The sequence below is a fragment of the Drosophila sechellia genome, chromosome 3L (genome assembly GCF_004382195.2).
Source record: "Drosophila sechellia strain sech25 chromosome 3L, ASM438219v1, whole genome shotgun sequence".
NCBI lineage: Eukaryota > Metazoa > Arthropoda > Insecta > Diptera > Drosophilidae > Drosophila > Drosophila sechellia.
The window spans coordinates 5,665,377-5,678,497 of record NC_045951.1 but is presented as its reverse complement, the minus strand read 5'-3'; the positions used below and the strand labels follow the sequence as shown (position 1 = coordinate 5,678,497).

The window sequence follows — 13,121 nt, the reverse complement described above, 5'->3', positions numbered from 1 at the left end:
AATATGTTAAATTATGAAATATTCTCATTAGACATATCTTAAAGTGTCATTCAAAATTCATTCGGCGTTTGCGACTAGCAATCTACGCCGTCACGCTCATCTTAAGTTTACCGCCCATTTGGCCAGGGTTGTCAAGGCGAATCAGCGATCCCACCGTCCACGCAACTGGAACTTTCGATACCTGCGCGGCGCCTGGCCACACTTTCATTACCTCGTGGTGTTTCAGTCGGTCGCATTTTCATTAAGTCGCCATTTTAAAATTATTATAGTCAAGTACAATGGCAGATGTGGAAAAGGAGCCCGAGAAGACCATCGCCGAGGATTTGGTGGTGACCAAGTATAAGTTGGCCGGCGAAATCGTCAACAGTGAGTATTCCTTGCCCGGAAACAGCGAACGCTGGCCGATTCCTGGAGTCGCTGCTACGTGGCGCTTACACAATGCACCGAATGCCGCTTTCCCTTGTGCGCCACGCGTTGGTTAATCCGCCTATTTCTGGACACCGTCTGCTCGTTTAATTTTAGAAACCCTCAAGGCGGTAATTGGGCTCTGCGTGGTTGATGCCTCCGTGCGGGAGATCTGCACCCAGGGTGACAATCAGCTCACCGAGGAGACCGGCAAAGTAAGTGGTTGCCACCTGGCGGTCATTGGCGCCAATTCCATGTCCAATGATTAAGACTTACACCTTTGAGGGTTTCCCTATGGCGAACCATGTGCTGTGCGGGCTGGGGATCACCTCGTGGTCGCCAGGCGCACGCGGGGATTTCAATGCTCCACGTGCCCGGCTTGTGTGCTCGCCAAAACGGTCCCGAGGATTTACAGATTATGAGATCTGAGGACAAACCGCGCACTATCATTGATATATCATAAAACGAACAAGCAATCTAATGCTTTTATCGATCTTTCACAAACAGGTATACAAAAAGGAGAAGGACCTGAAGAAGGGCATCGCCTTTCCCACCTGTCTGTCCGTCAACAACTGTGTCTGCCACTTCTCGCCAGCCAAAAATGATGCTGACTACACGTTAAAGGCCGGTGATGTGGTCAAAATGTAAGTTATACCTCTTATTCCACATATACCGCCACAAAATTCGTAACCATTCTTCTCTACAGTGATCTGGGAGCCCACATTGATGGTTTCATTGCCGTGGCCGCTCACACAATTGTGGTAGGCGCTACTGCGGATCAGAAGATCAGTGGTCGCCAGTCCGATGTCATCCTCGCCGCCTACTGGGCTGTCCAGGCTGCCTTGCGTTTGCTCAAGTCCGGCGCCAATGTGAGTCCTCCCTTACTTCTAAGTACTCCTCCGTTAATACCTGCAAGAAACGGATTGTCTGCCGCGATTTTCCAGCGACTGAACATCTCAACACTTGCATAGATCAACTGTGGCAGCTGGTAATTGCCCTGGCCCATTATTCAGGACTGGAGGCTTCTTGTCAGTTTGTCCACAAGGTTACTTCTTCTGCAGGCAACGGATTGACTGCGCTCAAACTCTGGCACAGCTCAGCTTAATACCTGCGGATAGAAAACGTGTCAATTTCGTGAACTGAACAAGTTCATTCCCTAGAAGTGTTAGGTCTTTAAAGTTGTCCACATCTCCAGAGTAAAGATAGGTCGGAATTGTAATTTGCAGGCAACGGATTGTCTGTTGCCTTAACTCGTGGCTCAGCACAGCTCAACGTCTGCAGAGATCAACTGTGTCGATTTCGTGAACTGAACAAGTTTAGATACTTGAAATGTTCGGTCTTTAAAGTTGTCCACAATAGCAATGATAATGCCGATTAGTTATTGTTTTATTTTTTCGTTATCTTTAGTATGCTATTTAATACTTAATGTTTATGTTTCAATCCTGTATCCTTACAGAACTACTCCCTCACCGATGCAGTGCAACAAATCAGCGAGTCGTACAAGTGCAAGCCCATTGAGGGCATGCTTAGTCACGAGCTAAAGCAGTTCAAAATTGACGGTGAGAAGACGATCATACAGAACCCCAGCGAGGCACAGCGCAAGGAGCATGAGAAGTGCACCTTCGAAACGTACGAGGTTTATGCCATCGATGTTATCGTCAGCACCGGGGAAGGAGTGGTTAGTAATTCATCAATTGACACTACATCTCCACTAATTTGTTCTATGATTAAAAACACGCGCTTGAGGATGACTTGGTTGGAATGCGGTGTTTGTTGCGAGAGTGAATTGTTTGCTCGGCGTTTTTTTTTTTTTTCACTGAAATGCGGCACGTGCAGACACCAAGTTCCGGCTGGCTGTTGTCCGAAGATTGCAAGATTATGAGATCTGAGAACGCCAAATATAAGCTGGATCCATATTCATCGCAGCCAGAAAATTATTGCTAACATTATTGGTATTCGTTGCAGGGACGCGAGAAGGACACCAAGGTCTCCATTTACAAGAAGTCTGAGGAGAACTACATGCTCAAGATGAAGGCATCCCGTGCTCTGCTGGCAGAGGTAAAAACGAAGTACGGAAACATGCCATTCAACATCCGCAGCTTCGAGGAGGAGACAAAGGCCCGCATGGGAGTTGTTGAGTGCGTCGGCCACAAGATGATTGAGCCCTTCCAAGTGCTGTACGAGAAGCCATGTAAGTATGATGCATATTATCCATCCTATTCCTATTATGCGAGTTGGCAGAACTTAATTCCGGACTTGGTACACCTTCGGGTGCTAAGTGCGGCCAGACATTTTGCCAGAACAAATCCCAGGCATTGTCGTCTTCAGCAGTTGCCTCAGTGTGGCCTCTGTCTGAACATGGCACTGTCACAATCGTGTCCAATCTATTAATCTGTTTTCCTATACTTATTAAAGTAAATGCATTAATTAAGAGACTAAACTAGTTTGAGCAACCTTTATAAAGTTCGCATTTTAGCCGGAAGTCATAGCAAAGTTAAAGCAAAGTTTCCTTATCATTTCCATTACAGCCGAGATTGTGGCGCAGTTTAAGCACACGGTTCTGCTCATGCCCAACGGCGTCAACTTGGTCACCGGCATCCCATTCGAGGCGGAGAGTTATGTGAGCGAGTACAGTGTTGCGCAGGAGGAGCTCAAGGTAAGTTGCAAAAATTTCATTGATTTCACGATGGGTACTCAACGAAATCCCAACTTTTTGCAGACTCTGCTCGCGCAGCCTTTGGGTCCCGTGAAGGGCAAGGGTAAGGGCAAGAAGGCAGCAGCTGGAGCGGCAACAAAGGTGGAAACGGCGCCGGCCGTGGAGACCAAGGCATAGGCCAGCCCGCTGATGATGATCCGCACCGCCAAGCCGACAACGGAAACAAAATGAACAATTGCGCTGCCTACCGCTGCCGCTCCACAGATTTTTACTATCGAATTCGTTGCGTATTAGAGGACCCCTTTGACAACAGAACAGGACAGAAGAGAAGACGGCAACAATTTGAGGATACGTTTCCCCAAAAATCCTCCATCCATCAACAGGGCGGGCGGTCGGTCGGTCGGTCAGTCCCGCGCCAACTTTACCTCTTTATTTCCGTTACTATAAGCTGCCTTCGTTTATCGGTCTGTTCAACATCATCGCAACGAAAAAGCAAAGCAAGAACTGTCATCAAATTGTAACAATTTTAACGCTAAATGATCTTAAAATATAATTCAAGTGAAACGTTATTAACACTGCGTAGTAGGTATTAAATAAAATTAACATTTTCTATAAAACAGCCGGATAAATGCCAAACGATTTTTCATTTATGCACACTTTCCGCTGGCGCCCAATTCTAATACGAATTCGATACGCTTCTCATTCTAATAAATGCACTTGAGAGTTGTGTTTATTTTATACGTTTAATTTAGTTTTGATGTTCACATTCACATTATACAATTTGTAATTTAGATTTCTTGCGTTTTTTATGTTAAATTTTACAGTCTCATCTTTGAACTCTTGTATTACGAAAGTTGCAAGAATAACTTCGTTATGTTAAACGTCACTTAGTGCTGCGCCCACTTGGCCACCCCAGTTGTCCATCCCAGATCCAAGACCAGACCAATTCGATGCCGTTTACGGCGTCTTTGCCCAACTCGCTGACCTCTTCCCTTGCGTCAAACAAAATAAAGAACAACAAAAAACGCAATTGCTGCGGATGAAGTATAGAAAACACGAGCAGCACTTGCAGACGACAAAGATATGTGTCCGCTGTTTAAATGAGGATCTGGGATTTAATGGTCTGCCGTTGCTTACATACATGGTTTGGTGTACTTTTTTTTTTTTTGTTATGATCGCCGCGACTGTTTCCTACTCGCCAGACTAATTATTGACATGCACATCCATCGGTGCGGAGGCGGTCACGTTGCTCGACTTCTCGGGGGAGTCCAGGTATATCTTCAAGGCACGTTCCCGGCGCTGCGCATACCGCGTGGTGGACACGCAGCCCACCCGATCCAGTCGTGCCTTCTCCTTGACGTTCATCAGGCGTCGCTCCTCCAGCGTCAGCTCTCGCGCAGGTACCGTCCTATCTCTGTTGAATGCATTAGTTAGTCTAGGAACTTAATATACCACTGCCGCTTGCTCCACGCTTACTTGTACAGGTAGATGTTTCCTGTCTGTGTGCTATTAAGCGGATATTTGTCCAGGGTGGTGGGCACGGAGTACCAACTGCTGGACTCGTTAACGCTTAACGCTGATATGCTTGTGCAGGGGAAGTTGCTGTTCAACTGCAGAAAAGACCAATGCAATTTAGATCAATATACCCAGTGGAACGCAATTTTACGAACCTTCATATAGCTCAGTTTGTCTATTGTAATGTCGCTGATCTGTGATAATGAAAGTCTGATTTCGCTGTCCTCTGCAAAAGATACGAGTTCGATTTACTGCTTACAGGTCAATATACAGATTAAACTTACGGTCCAAAGTGATTTCTTGGAACTTTCCAAACTCAAGTTTAGCCGGACACCACCGCCTTACAAATAAAGTCAGAGAATCGTCCTTGGGCTGCGGGTTCACTCCCTCCTCGCACTCTTGCACAATGAACTGAAATGGTGTGATATACATTCAAGTTAAGTTTTTTTCTTATCACAGAGACAGGGGAACCCACCTCTGCTGCTATGCTGGAGCGCATGTCGCAGTAGAGCGTTTCATCGTCGGACAGAATCTTGATGGGAATACGTCCGCCCTTCAGCCAGATGCGACAGTTTTGCACCAACAGTGTGGCGTACTTGGCGTCTATGCGATGCAGCTTGGCCACCAGTTCTTTCTTGGCCTGCTCCGCCGTGGTGTTGGCATTGTAGACCCACTCGCATACGCAAGGCAGTTTAGATGTCTCGTTATCAATGTCCGCCAGTCGCAGAAAGTGAATCTTGGCCTTGAACTCGTCCGCCTCCAGCGTCTTACCCAACTCAACCGTCAGTGTTTCGCCTTCTATGAGATGTACCAACGAGTTGTTCTGGTTGTTCGACAGATTATTATCGTGCTTCCGCTGCAGTTTAAAGTGGGCGGCGGGCACTTGGATCAGCTGCTCGATGTGTTTCTTAAAGGCCCCCATTCGCATGTGTGTGCCCACCAGCAGCTTATAGGCCCGCGTGGGCTTACGCAGCTGAGCCTCTTCGTCGGACTGGTGATCAGAACTGGAACCGGTGCCAACCACATCCACGCACTCGACCTTTGTAGCGTAGAAGAAGTGGTTGGTGCTGGTGGGCAGGAGCAGGGGATCCACCACATCGGCCGCCGCATAACTGCCGTTTCCATTGCAGTAGGCATGAACGCGCATCATGGCATCGTGTGAGGCGGCTTCGTCCTCCGGACTAGACAGCTGCGGCGAGTGACTGGTCGAACTGACTTGGCTGTCGCCTCCACCGCGATGTGCAATGTTGTCCGTCTCCACCAGAGTTCGGTCTCCGTCGCTCAGACTGCTGTCCTCCGAGTTGGACTCGTGGCCGTGGCTGGGACTGGGTTGGGACATGGGTTCCAATATATCTCGCTTGTAGCGCCTCCAATCGCAGTCGTTGCTGGATGACATGTGACCAGGTGCCACGCCATTCATCATTGCAGCATCCACTACATCACCTCCGCTGGCGCACTGAAAGGACCGCCAAAAATGAACCTTTGTTAGAAACCCAATAGCTGAAAAACCTACCTCGTTTGACTCAACGGTGGGCACACCCAGCATCTCAAGGGTGGCGGCGTCCGTGTTGGGCACGTTCAAGTAGAAGTATGTTATGGACTTAAACTGGGTGTTGGCCATGTTCTGGAGGTGTTGAAGGGCCTCCGGCGACGGATGGGGATCGTAGGCCACGAAAGCCTTCGGCACCGTGCCGCGCACCGTGGCGAGTAGGAACTGCTGCTCGCTAATGTGCAAACGGAGGGCGATCGAGCGGCGAAGGACGTCGCTGGCTTCCCGCTCCCGCGCTGCTGAGTAAACCAGGAAGGGACCGTCCATCGCCATGGTCGATAGATCTACCTTAAACACATACCACGTAATGCCGTCCGGCGGATAGACCTCAAACTCTTGGTCCTCAGCCCGGTACTCCAGCAGGAAGTCCAGACTGTAGTTCTGAGCCGCGCGCAGTTCGGTCAAAGCTGGGTCTGTGCAACTCTCCAGGGACTGGATAATCGTATCCATCGAGGAGTTGTAAGCCACCAAGCGACAGCGGGAAAGCGGCGCGAACTGTTCCACATTCAACATCTCATAGGCCGACATGAGAACCAGGTTGATGTTGAAACTCTGCGATACGTACACTCTCGTAATCTTCATCTTCTTCAGGGAGGGATTATAGAAGTAGACGCGTGGCTTGTACAAATCCGGTAGAGCCAAGTCCGTAACCGTGATATGCCTGCCCAGGCGGGACACGCGCGTCTCCTCCTCCGAGTGCAGCTTTGGTAGCAACGTTCTGATATGCTCAGGAAAGTCGGCCACCTTGGCGACCAGCTCGTTTCTTTTGGGATCCACCTGCCGGTACATCAACATGTATGCATTGGTGCTGGAGGTATAGGCACTGGAGTAATAGCTCCCGTTGGGTCCGCCAAACGAACGTTGGATGTCCTCTTGGGTGATCTACGGATAGATAGTCGTTCAATATTTTCATAAGTTATGAATGCATTGCAAACACCTACACTAGTCACGTTCTGATCGTTAAAACAGAACCACTCGTTGTTGTCGAAGTCCTTAATATAAGCATAGTAGTGGCCACCGGAAGCGCTGCCCGAATGGATCATGATGGCGAACAGTTCGTAGATATACGGACCGGATCCCTGCTTTGCGCTCTTGCTGGTGCTGCTGCTCATGTCGATGCCCTCATCCTCGTCGTTCAGATCGTTTTCGTGCTGACTAGAGCTCGCTGTGGTCACCACGCCGCTGCTCAAATTATCGTCCTCCATGGCGGATCCACTATCCGCCGTGCTGCAATCGTCCACGGTGCCGTTGAGCTGAGAGTTTTGCTCACCGCTGTTTCCACTTCGGTTAATGAACGTGTTCAGGTTGAGCGTCTGAGGGAAGGTCACTCTGAAATAGAGGGCCAGAATAGAATTAAATTTTTGTGGATTATGGATTATTGCAAAGAGACTCACCTGTCGTTTAATTTGATGCGGTGCATGGTCTGGTAGTCAAAGTCGAAGCGTTTAAGGTGCAGCGTGAGGATGTAGGGAAAGGACTTAAAGTGCAGTCCCTTGTGGGCGTCGCATTTCTTCTTGCACTTCTCACACAGATACTGGTTATTGCCATCGAGCGTTTCTGGCTGGACGAAGGCGCGCAGAGCTTCCTCGATGCTGCCGTATGCGGAGCTGCTTCCAAAGGGCCGCACAGGGAGCGGGATATCTAGGAAGGTGTCCTCGCGCGTCTTCTCAGTATTGCACTCCAAGCACTTGACGTAATCGTTCATCTTGCCCTCGTACAGGTTAGAGATGAGATTTGCCTGCTTAGTGTTCTTGAATTTGTGCTCCAGAGCGTCGAACATAACTCGGCACAGTTCCTGGATATCGTGCTGCTGCCAGGCCTCCGTCGAGTCCCACCCAAAGCTGCGGGTCAGGTCAGTGGTTTCTACCGCCGTTTTGGGCGAGGTCTGCAAGTTGAGGAAGAGCTTTTGCAGTTGGTATGGTATGTTCTTGGCCTCGTTGTCATTGTCGAACTCCCAGCGGTAAAGAGCATTTCTGAACTCGGGTGTCATAAAGAGTGCCTGCAGCAAGCTGTTTAGATAGCACGTCATGGCTTGGTTGACCAAACCAACATATCCCCTGGGACCCACGCTCGTTTGCCGTGCCTCTGCCTCAGTTTCTGTGGTGGCTGAGGACACGAAGTCCGCAGCCGGTGTGTTGACTCTCTCCCATGATCTCTGCCATGAATCGCCTCCATACTTTCGACGATAGAAGTTTGACAGAGCCGGGTACGTACCATCGTCTGTTCCAGTTGTAGATGGGTCTGCCACTCCGGTCCCACCCTCGGCGTCCGAGTCACCGGTCGGAGCTCCGTAATCGTATCCAGGTCCCAGCATTGTCGGACTAGCAGATGCTCCTAGTGCCAGGTCGTCGTCCGACAATTGTTCAGCATCTGAGATGAAAAGATCTGAAGGAGCATCGTCCACCGGTGAGATTAGGTTTCTACCTTGTGGATACAGCTGCAGTTGCTCAGAGAGCTGTTGCTTGCTTAGAGTGTCTACGGGTTCGCAGTCCAACTCTTTGATGGGTGATGCCGGCTTAATTGGACTCAGCAACTCTAGGGCCGGCTTGGAGGTGACCTTGGCCGTTTTTTTGGCCACAGGACTCTCAGAAGAAGGGTTTTTAGAGCTTATCTCTGTAGACAGCTCGGGGCATTCTTCAGGGCTAGCCCTGGGAGCTTTTTCCAAACCGGGCTTGGAAATCTGTGCTTCAGTAGTCTTGATCTTGGAAGTCTTTTCGGGACTTGATTCCGAACTGATGCTGGTCTTAGCCAAAGAGTCCTCACACGTCGTTTTTGTCTTGCTTGGAGAGGAAGCTCCCGAAGCTGGCTTCTTTTTCGTTTTCTCGCCAACTACGCGTTTCTTCTTCTCGCCGGTGGCAGGACTCTTGGCCTTCTCGCCGTCCGACTTCATAACCTTTTTGACTACCACTCTTTTAATGGGTAACTCAAAGCGTTTGGTCACGTCGCCATCCCAACTGTCGGAGGGCAGCAGGATCAAGTGATTCTTCAGCTGGGGCTCAAATCCAGCCACTTCGTACATCAGCTGAGATTCCAGGGCATTCAGATTGACCTAAAGAAGAAGGGTTTCCATTAGCATTTTATTAGAACCTCTATATGTACAGATCTTTTTACCAGATCCTTGTTATCGTGTGGCTGCAGCAACAGCTCGAACTTTCCGTACGAGAACTGCGTGCCGATAAGGTCAATCACGCGTTTCACAGTGAAGTGGGAGCGGACCACTACGTTGATCTTCTTTTGCTCCGAGCCGGGTGTCTGGTCAAAGACCGAGACGGTGCACTGCTCGCTCTCCTTGTCCGTCATGGCCAGGCTTCGGAATAATCAAGTGATGGTGGAGAAAACCCTGCAAATAGATTGTAAGCGAAACGTTGGCTTTACTTATGAATTTTGTCTGGAGTTTCCTTTTTTTTAATTTCCTTATTTTAGAATTAACAAGGTGACACGACACCTTTGACGTCTCCGGCGGGGCCAAGTTCCTGGACATGACGATGCTTCTTGCCCCATAGTAAATAAGGAAGAGATGCCCAGCCCCAAATTACTGCGAAATCTTCTTGTTTTCGACCCCATTCGCGAATAAAGCGGCAGAAACCAAGAAGATTCCGTCCGCCTCCCGCAGCCGCAGATATTGACGTGCTCCGGGTTTGCTTTTCGCGCCTTATTTGTACGGTCCAGCACCAGTTGCCGTACAAATATATATAGATAGATATACACATATAGCACGTACACACAATCGAGCATCGACTGCCCCCCGAAATCGACGTCGTGACTAACGCGCAGCGGAATTTCGTAAACAACCGACCATCAGTTGCCTCCGGAGGATGCTACGGGAATTATTATTTGCCTCCAATGGGCTACCAACGTCATCATCATCATCATGACCATAGCTATCACCGTCGGGCGTACCGAATGCATAAATTTCAGTGCAAATGTCGCTCCATGTTTCTTTCTGGCTGGCTTTCTTTGTGGCTCCCCGCAAGACTCTGTAACGGAAGTGGTGGCTATTATACGAACGAATATCTGGCGCCTCCAATTCGGCAGTGCGCATATTGCAAGTGGGCGGTGGACACATCCATATGTACAAATTTATACTTATCGGATATAAGCGAGAAACTGCGAATTATTCTAGAAACATTTGTAGAACTCGACAGATTTAAGGAAAGCAGATGCTGAATATTAGGCGAAAAGCGATTGATCTACTCCACAATATGCAGTCAAAAAAAGCATCGATTCGCCTGTCAATTGTATCTAACTATCTTGGCAATAATTTCTATCGATTCGTATTGCTCAGCATTTAATTGAGTGTCGCAAGCAATTGCGGCCGGGGTATTTGCAATGTTTTTCCAATTCGCTGCACCGAAATAACCACAAAACAGACAGCCAGCCAGCCAAGATATTTTGGGTCTCCTCCGAATGGAGGATGCACATCCACGGTGCGCGATGTGAATGCGCTGCAGTTGGCCGTTCAAACACATGTTGGATGGTCCAAACACAAACCGCATTGCCCGGCAAGGGAGCGAGTGAGATGCGGATCCAAAAATGCTAATACACGTCGGCCAGCACAAAATCAAAATAAGATGCTGCTAAAAATAAAAACTGTCGGCGGCGACACAACGACATATCGGAGCGGTCGGAAAAAGCACACAGGCGAGTGGAGGAGCAAGATATAAGACAGCTTTGGGAGCGTCTTGAATACGCGTATATCTGGCTATTTGTGAATGCGAAGGTTTTTGAGATATTCAGAGATTCAGAGAAGCGCACAGACTGGTCGAATGTGTCTATCATATTCATCAGAATGGTCAGGCACTTTCAACACATTGGCCCCATCCATTCCACTCAATATTTACATGATGACGATGATCTTTTGGTCAATGTTTGTGTTGGTCGGGTATTACAGAAACCGATATCGCGAGTTATCTATGCTATATACACAAACCAAAGGGGGACGGCGGGAGGGGCACAGTCATGCTCGCATATATTTGTGCTATTTTTGAACTATTTGGGTACTGCGAAATCTATGTGATCTACAAAAGCCATGAGATGACTGAGATATGACTGCTGCTGGGTGCCGGAAATTGTAGGATTCTCGATTCCCGATCATATAATGCATTCTCGAACACAAAATCTCCATTACGAAATGCCTTCTATTCTTAGGCGTCGCACAACTTTAATTGGAGCTTCCAATGTTGTGTGAATAAGTGTGTACATATCGGTGGTCTATATATGCAACGGATTTTGATGAGTTTTACCGTCTGTGTCTGATCTGAGTGTACCGAAATCTTTCCGAACTAGAAGACCGCACCGTCAACGCACGGCATAGTTCACGCGTGTACTGGCCGCTTAGGATGCCGATGCCGATGCCGATTGCGATCCGAAGATCCACCACCCGATCTGGCGCCCGATCTTTGTCGAAGCGAGCTACGTGCTAAGTTCTCGACGGGTTGCACTATAAAAATCCTATCTTCGATAGGAAAACATTACTTTTATATAGCCTCTATAGCTTCGGGATGCGATAAGAAATATACACCAACACTCTACGAACTTGAATAAAGATTGGAACAGCACCAAAGCCACTAGTTCTAAACAAATAACAGGATAATGGGGAGCAATTGACTGGGTTGCCATCAGGGGTCTAATAACAATTTAAGTTTGTGCAGTTGCCTTTTGCGAATATCAATGACCACTCACGAGTTGCAACTGATAACGATTATCGCCGCACAATGCAGTGGGCGGGTATTTCACTAGGGGGAACGTTTTAGGCCCGAGAACCTAGACGGATTACTCAATGAATATAGGCGATATGTTTGGGTTTACAGCGAAAGTGCTATTAATGTCGACCGTTTGCTCTCTTGGATGTGCCAGCTCTCTATTTGCGGGAATGAATGACTATTTTTATGGGTCTGCCGTCGCTGCTACAATGCTGCATTAATGCAGTAGGACATCCTTTGAACAGGCGCCATGCCAAAGGATATTCTTTGCGGAGGGGGGGAGGGCAAGGGTTAAGGGTCACATTCGTTTGCGCAATACTTCCAGCGATGGGGAGGTGAACGGTGGGCGGGGCGATCGGTCAAGGCTTTGACAGTAAAACGTGACACGCATATGTCGGCCGGAGTTTGGCCCAAAAAGTGGCCCCAAATGCATGTCCTTCGCGCTGGCAAATTAGTCCTTAGCGAGGCGCGTCCATATGTCGCAAAAATTCGTGGGGCGCCTTGTTTTCTTCTCTCTGTGTGTGTACCTCCGTCTCACTCACCTAAAGTGTGTGTGTGTGTATGGAAATACTGCGGTATACGGCTGCGTTTGTGTGTTAGTGTGGGTTGCGGCTCTGCTCGCCCGATGATCCTGCTGCTCCGGTCCTAATCCCGACCTGCTTGGCTGCTCCTGCGTCCTGACTGCGCTCGAAATTCGCTTACAACGAGCCTCGACGGGTCATTTTTACAATTGTTTTTTGTTGCTCCGTTCGGCTGTTTTGCCAGACTTGCTCGTTCCGGTGTGACTGCACGCCGCTGACTGCAAAATACTAAACGCCTTGCAGCGGCAATGGCCAAGTCTGCGTCCTACGGCCACACTGGCAGGGCTTAAAAAATTTTTTTATTTTTACTTTCAGTTACTTTTCTAAATTACTTATAAGTTGGCTTGAATATTAAACTAAGAATTCAAATAAATTGTTATTATTAAAATGTTAGCTTTTAAGTACATTTTTTAAACATCACATTATTCCACACCTGTCGTATGTATTATATTATATATCATATAAAGATTATTTATTATTATTTATTAATTTCTCCTGATCTTTCGATTATAAATTATTTAGTTGAACAATATAAGTGCAAATTTCTCCATCACTTTTCTATCTTTTTATAATATGCTTACCTCGTCAACGGTTTTTTTCTAGTTAAAATAAATATTTTATTTTGTTTATGTTTCTGAGTGTTTTTAAGCAATTGTAGAGAATCCCTTTAGGATATCAAAATATATATCCCCAAAAATAGATCGATCTATAAC

At 47.9% G+C, this 13,121-nt stretch overlaps 2 protein-coding genes across 4 annotated transcripts; one reads left to right on the top strand and one right to left on the bottom strand.

Annotated features, from left to right (window-relative positions):
- Positions 1-205: 205 nt before the first annotated feature.
- Positions 206-3,690, top strand: LOC6610905 (proliferation-associated protein 2G4). Its single transcript, XM_002035431.2, has 8 exons — positions 206-366; positions 523-620; positions 913-1,049; positions 1,112-1,274; positions 1,862-2,083; positions 2,371-2,596; positions 2,934-3,061; positions 3,125-3,690. Exons 1-8 carry the CDS (start codon positions 279-281, stop codon positions 3,236-3,238), a joined length of 1,176 nt encoding a protein of 391 aa, XP_002035467.1. The 5' UTR covers positions 206-278; the 3' UTR covers positions 3,239-3,690.
- Positions 3,691-4,149: 459 nt separating this feature from the next.
- Positions 4,150-12,619, bottom strand: LOC6610904 (ubiquitin carboxyl-terminal hydrolase 47). 3 transcript variants are annotated; one of them, XM_032720101.1, is made up of 11 exons: positions 12,370-12,619; positions 9,237-9,465; positions 8,550-9,174; positions 7,520-8,495; positions 7,067-7,454; positions 6,090-7,007; positions 5,052-6,032; positions 4,861-4,987; positions 4,732-4,802; positions 4,538-4,671; positions 4,150-4,475 (listed from the first exon to the last, which is right to left on the bottom strand). In XM_032720101.1, the coding sequence occupies exons 2-11, from the start codon at positions 9,423-9,425 to the stop codon at positions 4,265-4,267; spliced, it is 4,620 nt and encodes a 1,539-aa protein (XP_032575992.1). In that variant the 5' UTR covers positions 9,426-9,465; positions 12,370-12,619; the 3' UTR covers positions 4,150-4,264. The 3 variants fall into 3 exon arrangements, with proteins under 3 accessions (XP_032575992.1, XP_002035466.1, XP_032575991.1); XM_002035430.2 differs by having other exon boundaries at positions 7,520-9,174; XM_032720100.1 differs by lacking the exon at positions 12,370-12,619 and adding an exon at positions 11,369-11,447 and having other exon boundaries at positions 7,520-9,174.
- Positions 12,620-13,121: the final 502 nt, after the last annotated feature.

Coding starts and splice junctions, on each gene's coding strand:
- LOC6610905 (XM_002035431.2), top strand. CDS start 279: ATGGCAGATGTGGAAAAGGAGCCCGAGAAGACCATCGCCGAGGATTTG. Junction 621..912: donor TCACCGAGGAGACCGGCAAA/GTAAGTGGTTGC, acceptor TTTCACAAACAG/GTATACAAAAAGGAGAAGGA. Junction 2,084..2,370: donor TCAGCACCGGGGAAGGAGTG/GTTAGTAATTCA, acceptor TATTCGTTGCAG/GGACGCGAGAAGGACACCAA.
- LOC6610904 (XM_002035430.2), bottom strand. CDS start 9,425: ATGACGGACAAGGAGAGCGAGCAGTGCACCGTCTCGGTCTTTGACCAG. Junction 6,033..6,089: donor CCACCGTTGAGTCAAACGAG/GTAGGTTTTTCA, acceptor CGGTCCTTTCAG/TGCGCCAGCGGAGGTGATGT. Junction 4,988..5,051: donor GCTCCAGCATAGCAGCAGAG/GTGGGTTCCCCT, acceptor ACACCATTTCAG/TTCATTGTGCAAGAGTGCGA.